This window comes from Rhinopithecus bieti, unplaced genomic scaffold (assembly GCF_001698545.2).
Source record: "Rhinopithecus bieti isolate Rb0 unplaced genomic scaffold, ASM169854v2 scaffold_574, whole genome shotgun sequence".
NCBI lineage: Eukaryota > Metazoa > Chordata > Mammalia > Primates > Cercopithecidae > Rhinopithecus > Rhinopithecus bieti.
Genome location: NW_016803605.1, coordinates 2986533 through 3002004, shown reverse-complemented (window position 1 = coordinate 3002004; position 15472 = coordinate 2986533). Strand labels below are relative to the sequence as shown.

At 43.9% G+C, this 15472-nt stretch overlaps 1 protein-coding gene across 1 annotated transcript in view; it reads left to right on the top strand.

Moving 5' to 3' along the window:
- Positions 1 to 15472, top strand: part of LOC108540461 (transmembrane protein 132B-like) — a gene marked incomplete at its 5' end in the record, with an annotated part of 373298 nt that overhangs the window by 197562 nt on the left and 160264 nt on the right. The window contains one exon of the mRNA XM_017889540.1: positions 65 to 956. Coding sequence (XP_017745029.1) covers positions 65 to 956 — 892 coding nt within the window. The remainder of the gene's footprint in view (positions 1 to 64; positions 957 to 15472) is intronic.

Genomic DNA, 15472 nt, shown 5'->3' with positions numbered 1-15472 from the left:
ATTGCATTTATTTCATTACATCTCAGAACACAGTTTTATTCTTTTGCTTTCCTTTCTTGTGCAGTGGCTGAGAGTCGAGGGATTGTGGATAGCCTGCAGAAGTTTTCCTCGCTCCCTGCTTACCTCCCCACGAGCTTGCACATCTCCAATGCAGAGGAGTCGTTTTTCCTTAAAGAAGCCAACCAAGACCTCACAAGGAACTCCAGTCTTCAGGCCCGGGTGGAGCCATTCTTCGTCTACCGAGCCAGGACACCCCCTGTTATCAATGCCAGCTATGGCCCATTTTCAGTGGAGAAGATAATTCCCCAGGAGCTCCTGTTGACATCTACAGCCTTTGGAAACATGGACAAGTTTCCCTTCAACTGGAAATTGAAATCCCACATCCTCGACAGCTCCATCTACTCCAACAGACCCAAAGTGCAGACCTTGTTTTATGTCACTGGCATGGGCTGGGATGACAGCGACCTTACGGAAGATCTACCCTGTGTCAAGATGTTTGCTTTCCCCGAGGCCAGGGAAGTGGCGGCCAGCTGTCGGCTGCAAGGGGCCCCAGGGCTGTGTGTGGCTGAGCTGGAGCTGCTGCCTGAGTGGTTCAGCTCAGGCCTGGACCTGGAGCCAGAGGAGGAGATCCCAGCCCTGCTTGGGGGCACCGCGATGGAGCTCTTCTTCACGCTCTACCCAGCCGACAAAGCTGGCCAGTGTCCTCTGGAGGAGGAAGGCAAGTGGGAGAACAATATCCACTCAGGCCTGGAGAGCCCCCAGCAAGTGTTTCCAGCCCGAGAGAGGATTGGGAGTGTGGTGGTCTACCCAACCCAAGATGATCTGAAGTGGTCCCTGGTGAGCTTGGACGAGAATGTGGTCATCTCGGTACCTCTGAATCTAGTCCGAGAAGGGGACACGGCCACCTTTTTGGTCTCTCTGACCAGTAGCTCTGTGGCAGACCAGTTCACTCTTAGGTAAGAGGCTTTGCCAGGTGGGATGGAACAGAAGCCAACTCTTAGTAATCAATGAATTGTCAATTAATAAAATGGGTGTTGATCATTTGCTGACGTCAAAAATAAATACAGCTTGTCATTAAAGTGGTGAAACAGATTTTATTCAGTAACTACGGACAGTAGGTAAAAGAGCTGAGCTTCATTACAATTTGTGCAGAGGTGATTCGTGTGTTTTAAAGGAAGAATGAGGGATGGGGAAGAGTGGAGTCTCCATAGAGCCAGAGAAGTGACATAGTACAAAGGGTTGGGCAGTGTGAATGCAGTGAGTCCAGCTGCATCTGCTGGCTGGCAGTTATCAAAGTTAGGATTTTATTTTCCCACAGAGGCTGAGAGACAGAAGTCCTGTCCTTCCTGATGATTCTGTTTCAGAAGAATGGCTCTCAGGTGCTTGGGAGAGATGCTTCTTAGTTGCAAGAGACAGATATTTACAGTTGTAAACCCTTTCTCATAAATACTGTAGGAAAGGGAGGTCGGGGCCTATCATCAGGTGTGCGTTGGCGGGAACAAACATGAAATTTCCCTGGCCATGCTGAGCTTTCTTAAGCAGGTATTATAAGAGGTGCAAAAGTGATCCTAGGGAGCTAGCCTTACGCCGCTAGAAGCCATATTAGAGTTTGATCAAGTTTCTTTGCGCGGAGGTTTGGATGGAGTTGTCCTGTGCTGAGAGTTCTGCAGTTCTCAGTATCCAGTGTAGTGAGAGATTCAAAACATGAACTAGAGACCCACACAAGACAATAGACCAGGGGTCAGAAAACTTCTGGAAAGGGCCAAATGGTAAATAGACATCATGGGCCATGTTGTCTCTCTGGTGATGACTCAACTCTGTTGTTGCAGCATGCAAGCAGCCATAAATGAATGGGTGTGGCTGGGTTCCAATAAAACTTTAGTTACAAAAACAGAAGGTTGAATTTAGCCCAGGGGTCATGGTTTGCCAACCCCTGCAATATATGATCATGCTGAAGCTTGATTAGTAGAGACCGTAAAGTCTATAGGAATTCACAGATGAGAGCTGTGTGTGTTGCAGTGGGCAGAGAATTTTTCATTTTGAGCTAGATCTTGAAGGATGAGTGGAATTTGGGGGCCGAGAAAGAAACAGTTCAAAATTGGGGGAAACAAAGGCCAGCCAAGAGACTGAGACAACATAAGTATATTAAAAGCAAGAATTTAATATAAAGAACCATTAGCTAGGTACAAAGAAATGTTAACTAGATAATGGAAAAGTCAAGAAGGCATTACTGAGGTACTAGGGAAGAGGCAGCTGCAGAAAGTGGCTATCATCCCTTCGGCTGGGAGAATAAGGGAAGTTAAAAGTTTCAAAAACTTGAAACTTGGAGCAGGCACCCTGTAGAGCAGAAACTAAAACCCCTGAGAAGAGGGCACAGCTTGTGCTGGTGTCACCAGGGCTAGGAGTTATAAAACTGGTTCTTCAATAGTTGGAAATACTGCAAACTGGATTCATGTGCTCTTATGGAAGTGAATTGCAGCTGCTGTCATGAAGCAGCAAGGCTGGGTGCAACTCATCAGAACAAGAAGCAAATAGGAAGTCAATGGAAAGAGGAGAAAATTCCTTCTCCCACCTTCCACCTGCTAGTCTCCCTCTAGCACCCCCTACTGACAGAACAAAACAAGGATCCTGCTGGCATCTATATTTTCTGAAGGCTCCCCCAAATAAATCTGTTGTGAAACCAGGATTAAATACAACTGTTCTAGAACTCTGCATTCTAGACTGTGAGGTTCAAGTGTTTCTTCTTCAGGAAGACTTTTGAGGCTCTCACATGATAGTCTGACCTATCCCTGTCCTGTTTGATGTGTCAGGCAGAATCCTAGAATGCTACATATCAGTGGAAACCTTGTAAATGAATTCCAACTTCTAAATACACGAAAGAGCTTTCTAAGACAATTTCTTTCTCTACAGTAAATAATTCTTTGTTAAAGTGAGTCAGCAGCCTCTATCTGTATGATGAAAATTTGGTTTTAGGATCGCTAAAAGTAGGGGACTTCTATGTGCTGGGGGGACAAGCCTGTCTTTTCCTAATTTTGCTCACAAAAATGGGTATCAGTAGGAGACAGTGGTGGCTTTGCCATATACCAGCTGTGTGCCCTTGGGCGAGTCACTTAACGTCTCTGGACCTTAGTTTCCCCATTGGTATGATAGGGATAGTGATGAAATCTATCTCCTGGGGTGGTGGTAAAGATTAAATAATTTAGTAAAGTTCTTAAAACAATGCCTGGCAAATTGTGAGTCCTCAGTGAATGTTAGCCTGTGGTTATTGCCCTTTCATTCAGGAACTGGGTGTATAAATTCCAACATAAGCGAACCTTGCTTTACAGATACAAAGAAGGAGAAGTGGGGAATTCATTGTGAGTCCAGCATGCTCCTTCCAATCCTGACTGAGGATGATCATGCCCTTTTGGAGTTGTGCTTATTCAGATGCCCACCAACAGGATTCCAAGGCTTTGGGAGATCCCAAGTGGGTTTTGTAGCCTGGAAGAAGCCAGGATTCTATTTGGAGCCTCTTGATTTAGCCTTTGGCTGTTACTGATTCAAAACTTGGTGTGGACTGAGCCCTGTGCTAGTCACTCCACTGGAAGGGGTGGGGTGGTCTAAAACCAGTTATTGGCTCTCATAGAAACTAGAGAAGCCTGAAATCCAACCCCATAGAGATTCTTTTAATATAAGGCAGTGCCATATGTTTGCTGTAGACCAAGAATGGCCAAGGGATGGCTTCACTGCCCCTGCCTCTCAGCACTTCCTCTACCATGGCAGACATTACCAATCAACTGCAGCACTTCAGCACTCCCCTCTACCATGGCAGACATTACCAATGAACTGCAGCACTTCAGCACTCCCTCTGTCATGGAGGACATTGAGCCCACCCCTTCAGGCAGCCCCTATCACTGCTGTGGGGGGTTGGCACATAAGACTAAACTTATTTGCTACTCCTGATGTAGAGATAATATTTTGGATGGGAAGTTGGAAGAAAAGGAGGGCAGATGGTCTGGTGGTCAGCAAAGCCTCGGAGTCTGGTTGGGAAAGGCATTTCAGGCCAGGCAGTGGCATACACAGCATTAGCTAACATTCACTGAGACTTAGAATGATTCAGCCCATGTGGTAGGTCCATTACATGAATTAATTCATTAAACTCTGTCACAAACAACTGAAAGAGGCAAGTACTACTATTATTCCCATTTTTTTGAGGCACAGAGAAGTTAAGTAGTGTGTCCAGGGTCACACAGGTAGGGAGTGGTTGGTGTGAACCCCTGTGATCTGACCCTAGAGCTTGTGACCTTCATCCCCACAGCTCACTGCCTCTAACAGACAAGGAGGGGCACCAGCCACACCCCCAGCTGTGTGTGGCCCAGTCAGGCCAGAGCTGAGGGTTAATTTAGGGAAGAGGAGATTCATTTAGGAATGAGACTAGAAGAGGACTCAACATCCAGACTGTAGAAAGCCTCAGAGTATTATCTTCTTGGTAGGTAGAAACCCCTTAAGTATTTTTCTTTCTTCCCCAAGAAGTTAATTTTAGAGCTGAAAGGGACTTTAATTCTGACTTGGTCTTGAAAAATCAAGCAGTGAACTGTCAGCCTTCTGGAAATAGCATCCCTGGGGCCTTTGGAATTTGGACTGTAAGTCTGCAGCCCTCCAGCAGCCTCTTCCTTTAGGGAACCCACTAAGATTTTAGATTCTTGGCCTTTGGAGTTAGAGCGACAGGAGAGGGAGAGGACCAGAGGAGGCGGTTCAGCCAAAGGATGTTCCCAAATTCCCAGATCTTTGTTTAAACTTTAGTTGTGGGGCCTTGGTACTTACTTAAAGGAAAAACATCTACTCAACAGTTTGTAAAACTGGTGGCAGTAGCCAAATTCAGCCCACAGAGGTGTGCCTTATTTAGCCCACCTGGCATTCTTTAAAATGTTTAAGAGAGTTGCCAACCTCTAACAATTGGGAGGTTTTATATACCATTTTCTTTGAAAATTTTGAAGATTTAGCAACTTAGAGCTAGCTGGTTGTAGTTCACCGCCTTTAGATGCATCATAAATTGTCTAATTCACCCCAGTCCCTACCACTCCCTTTTGTCTCACACCTGGCCCATTTCACTCACATATGTCACCCATCTGGCTCCTGAGGGTATTTGAATTTTGAAACCCTGCTTCAGTACTGGGATAAAAAAGGATGCAGTGCTAAAAAGGGAGTTTAGATTTTCAGCTATAAAGGCAGGCATTGCCAATTCATTGTGCGTGTTTGTGGGAGTCAGAAGTGACCAGTGGGTGCATCACGGGGAGTGAAACCACCCTCCATTATTGCTGGCATTATGGAGTGAATTAGTTACTTCATGTAAAGCGCTTACAAGAGTGCCTGACACACTGTAGGCACACCAGTACTCTTTTATGCTATAATTAATATGTGTTAATTGATACTGTTAATTCATACTTTTAAGTTATCATGTGTACTTGTCCCAGGTTCTACATTTACCCTTTCTATACATTCCCTCACTGTGTTATCACAGCCAGCATACAAGGTAAGTACTAGTCACGTCCATGTTATGGATATGGAAGCTGCGACTCTGAGAGCTGAGCAGTTACCTGTCTGAGGTCATGCATTGGGGAAGTGGTGGAATTGGGGTACAGGCCTGCATGTGTGAGTTGAGAGCCCCCACTTTAAACCACTCTTCTGGGCTCTTCTGCTTGTGTGGATGGGGACTGATCTTTATTCACTGTTAAAGCTCTCTGCGTCAGCATTTAGATTACTTATTAGGCTTTATTTGATGGCCAGAGAAAAATGCATTGAGATTGTGGAAATAAATGAAGACTATCCAAATGAGAACAAACAGAGGAATATTTACTCAGAGCTTGCTGTGTCAGTGGGGTTTGGCCACCAGCACTTGCACTGGCAGAGACTCAAAGGCAGGCAGAGGAATGAAAAAGCTTCAGGTGTGCTTGGGTTGGAGGTTTTGGCCTGGAGGAGCTAGAGGCGGGATAGCTAGAAGCAGACATTTTGTGTGATGGGCTTGGGAGCACCTTTGGCTTTCTCTGGTTGGCCCTGAGTTGGAAGCAGAGGTAGAAAAGAGAAGAGGTGGGAGTCTTTGACCAGGTTCTGACTATTCTAGGCTGATTGCTGCAGAGGTTGTGGTTTGACTTCCTGGCTGCTGCAAGGTGGAAGGTCAGAGTTTTATTGTTATATGCTGTCTGGCCATTGTCCATTCATATATTCAGTCTCTCAAAATAAGATACTTTTCTTAGGCCTCAGGAAATGTGTTATTTCCCAACATAACTGATTGTCTGTTTTAATCATGTCTGTTATGAATGAAATGTGACACATTTCATTCTGGCTCAGATGAGGACCCAGATCAAAGCATGAATGTGCGCAAGATTTGCTGAGATCTAATTTCAGAGCTGGAGACACATGGAAAAGAAACAGATGTGTAGCATTCCATGTGACATGTTGCTGTTTCAGACTGCACAATGTAGAGGGGCCCGTGTGAACAAAAATTAACTCGGTGATTCTCTAATACCAAGATAGATCCTGTGCAGCATTAGCATGTACATCTCACCCGTGCCTTGAAAAACCTTTCAGCAAAGGCTCACAAAGTGGGATTTGGAGGGGCTGGGGGCTGGTGGCAGGGAAGTGCTAGGCTGGAGTTGTGGCAGGTCTTTGCTACATTTCCAGGAAAGTTTGAAATATTATGAAATTCTGCCCTCTCCAAATATAGTATCTCTGGGGCTGAGAGAGATCCTGGGAAGCTTTATCTCTGATTTATTAAAATAGGGTTTTCTCAGCTCACACAGAGAGCCTCCTGGGCTAACCTTTCAGCCTCTTAGACAGTGGAGCCCAGTAGTTAAGAATGTGAACTCTGAAGCCAGACTGTCTGGGTTTGAATCCTGACTCTGCCACATTCCAGCTGTGTGACTTTGGGAAAATTACTTAACTTCTCTGTGCCACAGTTTCCCCATCTGTTAAGTGGGGACAGTTTATGCTTTAAGTGACTGAAGTGTCACCTTTGTGGTCAGGTCAGACTCTTCTTTTAACTTGGAAGCCACCTTCCTTCTGAGTGTTCAGGCCAAACACCCAGTAACCACGATTGATTCTCCCTATTCTCTGACACTCCATAGCTGAGTCATCAGCAGTTTCTGGAGTTCTTCCTCTGAAATATATAGACTCTATCTACCTCCACTGCTATGACCCAGGTCTAAGCCAGCATCCCCTCTGGGCTGGACATCTACAGGAGCCCCCTTGAGGTCTCCCTGACTCCATTTTTGCCCCTGTAGTCTGTTCTGGGTTAAAGGCTCAGGCCGCCATGTTGCCTACAAGGCCCTGCGTGGTCTGGACCTGTTATCTCCCATGACTTTTCCTCTCCCTCCCTCAGCAACAGCCATGCTGGCACACCCCCTTTTTGGCCTTTAGGCATGCTCCCAACCAGGGCCTCCCCACTGACTTCAATAACTCACCCTCAGCTTCCTACTTCATTCTGCACCCCCCGCCCTACTGGGCCCCTTGCCCTGTCCTGATTTTTTGACCTACTTTATTTGTGTTAATGACATAAGATATCATTGTTTATTGTCTACCTTTTCCTGCTAGCAAGTGATCTCCATAAGGGCAAGGACCTTTGTCTCCTGTACTTTTGATGTATCTTAAGGATCTAGAACAGTGTCTACCACATAGTAAGTGCTCAATAAATACTTGTTGAATGAATGAATGTATCCTAGGTATTGTGAGGCATTGCTCCTGGATAAAGGGAACAATGGCAATGGATGAATGAATGGTCAAGATTGTATGAATTCCTGATGTAAATAAATAACAATTTCATAAATATTGAAAGTTAGGACATGTAGGGGATGCAATTCTGGCAAAAGTTGCCTCCTGCCTGTAATGTGATAACTGATTCATCACCTCTAATCAAATGATGGGCTATGTCAGTGTATTCTAAACTTGAGTAATTCATACACCATCTTTGAGTTTTTTTGGTCATATCAGACACCACCATGTGCCACCTTCATAAGTTAAATCATGTACCTGTGCCTTCTGTGCAGTTTTTATTTATTCTTTTTCTTTAAATCAAATCACTTTTAAAACTCATATGAATGCATTTAAAAGGAAACCTAACACCTGGTACCATAAATGGAAACCAATATTACTTGTTAACATGAAAGGGTATTATAAAAATAAATTAACATAAAATAGCAACAACAAAAAACAATGCCATTCAGTTCTAAGTAGGCACCATCACCTGCTGAAGGCCGGGGACCTGTGGCCTGGTCTCTGTAGAAGAAGAAGAGCATGTGCTATGGAGAGGCCAGGGCCACACCGAGTCACCACTGGAAGTCATCAGAGGCTTAAAGGAGACCTGGATGGGGATGTTTGTCTCCTCCAGGACTTGATGTTATTTAAGGCCACACCTGTGTATCAGAAACATCTGCAGACCCAGGACCCATGTCATGCCCTGGGAAACCTGGCTGATGTTGACTTTCTTATCCATGAGAAGACAGTGCAGCCTTAGTTGCACCCCAGGCATTACCTGCTGGTTAGCCTCAGTCTCCCCCATCCCTGGATTGGAGGCAGAAATCTGTTGGCTGCGTTCTCCCGGTGCCCTGCAGGCTCCCAGCTCTCCGTAGTAGTCTTTGATTGTACAAGTGTTTTGCGGTCACCTATTATATGTGGCGTATCTTTGGTTTGCCCTTCTAATTTCTAATTTCCTTCTTTCTTTTGAAATCAAGCACCCATGCTCCCATCCCTAATTAAGTTCACACTCTCTATGGGGGGAGACAGCAAACATACAAATAAATAGAAATACAGACAATTAAAACCCATGCTAAGAGCCATGAAGGAAACCACGAAATGCAAGACATTTTCATTTTGTTTTACTTATTTTAAAATTTTTTAGCTTTTATTTTGGAATCCTTTTAGATTTATGGAAAAGTCTAAAACTTCAGTTTTCTTAATGCTAATATCTTATGTAACCACAATACAAATACAAAACTAGGACATTAATGTTGGTATATTGTCATTTAACAGACATTCTTAAAAATTGCCAGCAGTCCCACTGGTATCCTTTTTCTGCTCCAGGAACCCCACAGCACAGGATTGTTATATCTTGGTTGTCTCCTTCATTCTGTTCTTTACACTTCTTTTCATTTTTTTCTATGACTTAAACACCTTTAAAGACTGCTGGTCAGTTATTTTTGAGAAGGTTCCTCAATTTGGGTCTGTCTGGTGTTTTCTCATGATTGGATTGAGGATGTATGTATTTGGCCAGAATACTAGTGAAGTGCTCTGTCCTCCTCAGTGCACCATATCAGGAGGCACCTGATGTGTCTTCTCAGCAGTGATGGTTAAGTTGGTGTCTGCCCGGTTTCTCCACTATAAAGTTGCTGTTTCCCCCTTTGTAGTTAGTAATAGTAACACCTGGGAAGATTCCTTGAGATTACACATTTATCTTGTTTTGCATCATCCTTTTGCTCATAACTTTTGGCATCCATTGATGATTCTTGTCTCAAATGCAGTAATTTCTAAGTGAATGACTTAGAAGTGAATATTGTGGAAAAATCTTGGCTCTTCCTGATCACTTCTTATTTGAATTTATTTTGTGAGGCAAAGTAGCAAACATAAAAGCCATGTTTGCTCATTTCTACTTGCCAGCATAATTTCACAAAACTCCTGACTCCATAATGACGTGCAGCTCTCCGGAAGAATGCTTTAAAGACAAAACAGAATCGAGCACATGGGCCCCTCATCTCTTGCTTGAATCACTGCATTTCTTAATAGATAAATGATCCTAGTCCTTGCCTTTTCCTGCACATAAGATAATACCTGACAGGGTGAATATTTGTGCTTCTACAATCTATAACCAGATGTGCTTAGTAATCTATAACCAGATGTATTCCTATACCCAATACAATGAGTAAAAATTGTGCAAATATATTGCAATTTTATTAGTTATGTTTTTTCCAATCTATAATATACCTTAGCACTGTTAAATATATACTACTGTATGTAATCTATAATATTCTTATAACAATCCTGTTAAGATGTTATATTGTCTACAAAAAAGACAATGTAATAAAGAACCCAGATCATATTAGTAAAAAAAATAGATATGCTCCAAATAGTATTTTCTGACGAATAGACAAATATACACTCTGGGCTCAGTGCTCGTTCCTTATGGTTACAACTAAAGACCATGAGCTTCCTAAAAAAATAGCCTCCCTAACTACGGGAGACAATCAACACTGATTTTATAAATACCAGACAGTTGATTTATGACCAAAAGAGAAACCTTGTAAGAAAAGTAACAAATGTCGTAAGCCATGTTTGGTCATTTCTACTTGCCAGCATAAGTTCACAAAACTCCCAACCCTGTGATGACTTATTACTTTTGGGAAAAATACTTTAAAAACAAAACAAGGCCGGGCGCAGTGGCTCACGCCTGCAGTCCCAGCACTTTGGGAGGCCGAGGCAGGCGGATCATGAGGTGAAGAGATTGAGACCATCCTGGCCAACATGGTGAAACCCCATCTCTACTAAAAAAAATACAAAAAACTAGCTGGGCGAGGTGGCGGGCGTCTGTGGTCCCAGCTACTCAGGAGGCTGAGGCAGGAGAATGGCGTAAACCCGGGAGGCGGAGCTTGCAGTGAGCTGAGATCCGGCCACTGCACTCCAGCCTGGGTGACAGAGCGAGACTCCGTCTCAAAAAAAAACAAAAAAAAAAACAAAAAAACCCCACAAAAATTAGCTTGGTGTGGTGGCACGTGCCCGTAGTCCCAGCTACTTGGGAGGCTGAGGCAGGAGAATCACTTGAACCCAGTAGGTGGAGGTTGCAGTCAGCTGAGATCACACCACTGTACTCCAGCCTGGCGACAGAGCAAGACTGCATCTCAAAACAAAGCAAAGCAAAACAAAACAAAACAGAACACATGGTCCCCACATCTCTTGCCTGAGTCACTACATTTTTTAATTGATAAATAATCCTAGTTCTTGTCTTTTCCTACATGTTAGATAACATCTGACAAAGGGATTTTACTTCTGCAATCTATAACCAGATAAACTTTAATAATCTATAACCCGATTTACACTTACTCCCTAAACCTTGATGTAATTTTACATACACTGAACCTCTACAATCTGTATATGTTATAAAGTAAAAAACTGTTTCAAAACAGTCTGAAACAACCTCTCCAAGAGACTCCTCCTAGACTATATAGTCTTCAATAAGACTGTAAATGAAACTAATTTTAATTCCTTAAAAACTTAATTTTTTTCTTTAGTCAACGATATAAAGAGGTGAACTGGTAGCAAGTAGACATCACATTAGACATTGTTAAACTTTTACTGCCTGGTGCTGGAATGAAGGAAGGTGGTCTATGTGCTCAGGGGGTCTGGAAGGCTTTGAGGAAGCAGCCATTCTTGACCTGGAGCGTAAAGTAGCAATGCAAGGTATGGTGTAAGTCCCTGAGGAAGTGGTGTGGGTAGGAAATGATGCCAGGTAAAGGTCATCAGTGCAGTCCATGGGGGTAAATCAGGGCAGGCCTCCTGGAGGTGGAGGCTGTGGAAGATGGGCAGGTTTTGGATCAATTAAAGGAAAATAGGAGAGGGTATATGGATAGGGCAGTATGATCAAAGAATCTAGTATGCCCAGAAAGCTCTCGGGAGGCAAGTTTTCTGAGTGATTAGAATCAGTGAGGCTTGGGGTCAAATCTCAACTCCCCTCCTTACTGGCTGTGTGACCTTGCACATATCACTCCACCTCTCTGAGCCTTGCCTTCCTCTCCTGTACAGCGAGAGTAGTAATAGCACCAGTCTATTGGGCTGTGAAGAGTAAATGAGATAAGGAAGCTACCAAACCTAGCGCCTGGGAGCAATGTGACTGTGATGCTTGGTGCCAGTCTTAGTGGCATCTGAGTGGATTCTGGAAACTGCCTCGAGGACATACTACAGGGACATGCCCACTGCCCAGCCCCCCCTCAGCAGCAGCTCCCACCCCCTGTGCACGTGTCACATGCAGGGCTTCCCATGAGGTTCTTATGTACATTGTCACACTCATCCTCAGGACAGCTCTGGAAATGACTGGTTCCTCCATTTAGAGATGAAGAAACGGACTCAGAAACGCTAAGTCTCTTGCCCAAGGGTCACACAGCCAAAAAGTAACAAAACCAGGACCCCAGTGCAGATCAGCCCACTTCAAAGCTCATGCCTCTCTCATGACCCCCCATTTCAAAGGTTAATAATCTTAATGCATAGTTTTTACATTTAAAAAAACAGCCACCTATTTGAGGAACATTCCCCATGTGGCAACAAAAATTCGGGCTTTATTAGTCTCTTTTCCCGAATAAAACTCAGATTTTCCTTGCGGAAAGTGTGCAGAGACACAGATGCTCTGAAATCTGCAACCTTGGCCAGGCGCGGTGGCTCAAGCCTGTAATCCCAGCACTTTGGGAGGCTGAGACGGGCGGATCACAAGGTCAGGAGATTGAGACCATCCTGGCTAACAGGGTGAAACCCCGTCTCTACTAAAAAATACAAAAAACTAGCTGGGCGAGGTGGCAGGCGCCTGTAGTCCCAGCTACTCGGGAGGCTGAGGCAGGAGAATGGCGTAAACCCGGGAGGCGGAGCTTGCAGTGAGCTGAGATCCGGCCACTGCACTCCAGCCTGGGCGACAGAGCGAGACTCCGTCTCAAAAAAAAAAAAAGAAAGAGAAATCTGCAACCTTGGAGTCCAGATCAAGTCAACAGCGAAGAGCTTAGATTTTGGTAGAGCTTGGAAACGAGGACAGGTGAGTGTTTCCCAAGCCAGCTGTAACCTGCACATTGTGCTTAGCTGACACTGGTTCTGAATGTTATCTGTTGCATTTAACAAGCCTGTTTCCGTTAGTAAGAACATGGGCTTACCCCCCAAATCTGCCTTGTTTTCTCTCCCAATTGCATTGGAGTCTATGAACTCTCATGGAGTCTGGTAAGAAGTGAGTGTAAATTTCAGATGCTTGAAGAGCCTGTGCACAAAAGTGGATTTTTACCTGAGCTGATAACTTTTATCTCAGATCACAACTTTGGAAAATTGGAGTATACCTAGATTATGGTGGTGGCCAGTAAGTTAGTGAACACTTAGTTTGTACCAAGCCACACTTAATGTGCCATGGCCTTAGACCCTGCCGTCGTGCTAGGAGGCTGGAATGATTGTTTTTAAGCCTGTTTTACAGATGAAGAAACAGAGCCTCTGCCTCTGCCTGCCTGCACCTGCTCCCAGGTGTGCGGTGTTTGTTGACAGGGCTACTTGTCTGCAAGTGGCTGGGGCATGACCTTGGCTGACCTTGACAACCAGCATCAAGACCCTTCTTTCCTTCTCCTGCTCAGTGCTTCCCTGTGCCTGGGTGCTGACTCCCTGATTGAAATGCTTGCAGGACGAGGCTCTGTCACACCCCTGACACCGAGTTCTCATTCTTCAATTATGCTCTCCTTATACTTACATTTTGTTTCTTTTAGAGTCTATCCCAGTAATTTTATTTCAGATGACCTGGAATACTGTTTTTTAAAAAAGAAACCCCAAGGATTTTTATACAAGCCCTGGATAATGTACATTTTTTAATGTGGTAAAAAGCAGTTGACATGAAATCGACCCTATTAACACATTTTAAAGTGTACAGTACAGTAGTGTTAACTACATGCACACTATTGGATAGTAGATTTCTAGAACTTGTTCGTCTTGCAGGACTGAAACTACACTCACCACATAGCCATGTCTCATTTCTCCCTGCTGCTTGGCTCCTGGTAGCCACCATTCTACTCTCTACATTTGTGAGTTGAGTTTGAGTCCTTTAGGTACCTCATAGAATGGAAACCATGCAGTATTTGTCCTTCTATAATTGACTTATTCATCTGTGACTTTTTAAAACTTAATTTTAAAATACACAAGTAGTACTGTAAAACAATAACCTGCAACAATACACACAGGGCCAGCATCCGTGTTGACAACCCCCTTCCAGTCCTGATTGCTTCCAAGGGGGTAACCGACCCATTTACAGTTTAGTGTTGAACCTTAAAGAGCGCTTTCTCATGCCCTAATCTTTTTATCTGCTCGAAGAGCTCTGTGGTAAGTTAAATAGTTATTCCCCCATTGGTGGGCGTTGGGTTGCCTGCAGTTTTTCAGTGGCAACTCAAGAAGCGCTGCAGGGAACATCCTTGACTCTGCTGTGTTGAACACAAGCATTTCTCTGGGGTTGAGGCAGCAGGGTAGAGTGGCTCAGAGCTTGGAGCCTGGAGCCAGACTGCTGGTTCAAATCCTAACTTGACCATCTGTAAAGTACCAGTTTTAAACTTAAGTGTAAATAAAGTTAAAAAATGCAGTCTCAATTGAACAAGGGTCCCCAGAGTTGCCAGCCCCAGAGTGCTTCACTATCCCTTACTGATCCCCACAACCCTTCCCATACCTCTGTGAGTAGTCCCTTCATGAGACCTTCTGAAGCCCTGATGGATACAGTGGTGTGTTAGTTAGCACAGCAGTAAAGAAGGAAGCTGCCTGGATCCAGCCTAAACCACCTTTAAGGCTTGGACCTGAGAGTGAAGGTCTAAGAACAAGCAGTGTAGGGTCTGCCTCCCCGTTGGAAATTTAACCCTATGAGATAGAACTGGCAGTTTTCAGTGCCTAGTAGTGTTCTTTGGACGTGAGCGAAATAGGGTTGGTGGCACCACTAGGACTTTCTGTTCCAGACTTAGAATATTGAGTGTGTATGTGGCAGGCACTTCGCTGTGTGCTTTTTATCCATCCTTCTTATGTACTTATTTTCAGTGATCTTCAGAGGTAGCAGAATGAGCATCCTTACCTGTTACATGAGGACACGGAGGCTTAGAAAGATAAGTGACTTCCTCAAAGTCACAAAGCCAAGAAGCTAGGGTATGAACCCAGGTCTTTCTATGCCCAGAATCTGAGCATAGCACCTAGGCTCAGAGAGGCCACATCTTGAGATGGTTGAATATTCATTAGAGGAAAATGGATAAATGAATAGCTACATATTATACAGATGAATACAGATACAAAAATAAATTCATGTCTCCATTCTTGGATAAATCTCTAAGATTTAAGGCTAAGTGGAAGAACAAAGCAAATTATTAGCTCATACCTACAGCAGCATACAGTTTAACACATGCAATATATTAATAATTCTATTTTTTATATGTAAACACATTCCTGTTTGATCAATGCATATAATATATGTGGACATCATAAACACCAGAATCAGGGGACTGGTTATCTCTGGGGAAGGACAAAGGTTGAAGGGTATCTAGAGAACTTCAGCTGTATCTGCATGTTTTATCTGTTAATCTCATTAGTGGGAGACATGGGTGTTCCTTTTATTCTTCTCTATACTCTTTTACATATTGGGCATATTTTATATTTTTCCCATATTTTATTTTGAAAAATTTTAAACATGACAAAGTTAAAAGAAATGTATTGTGAGAATCCATATACCCACCCCTTAGATTCTACCATTAAT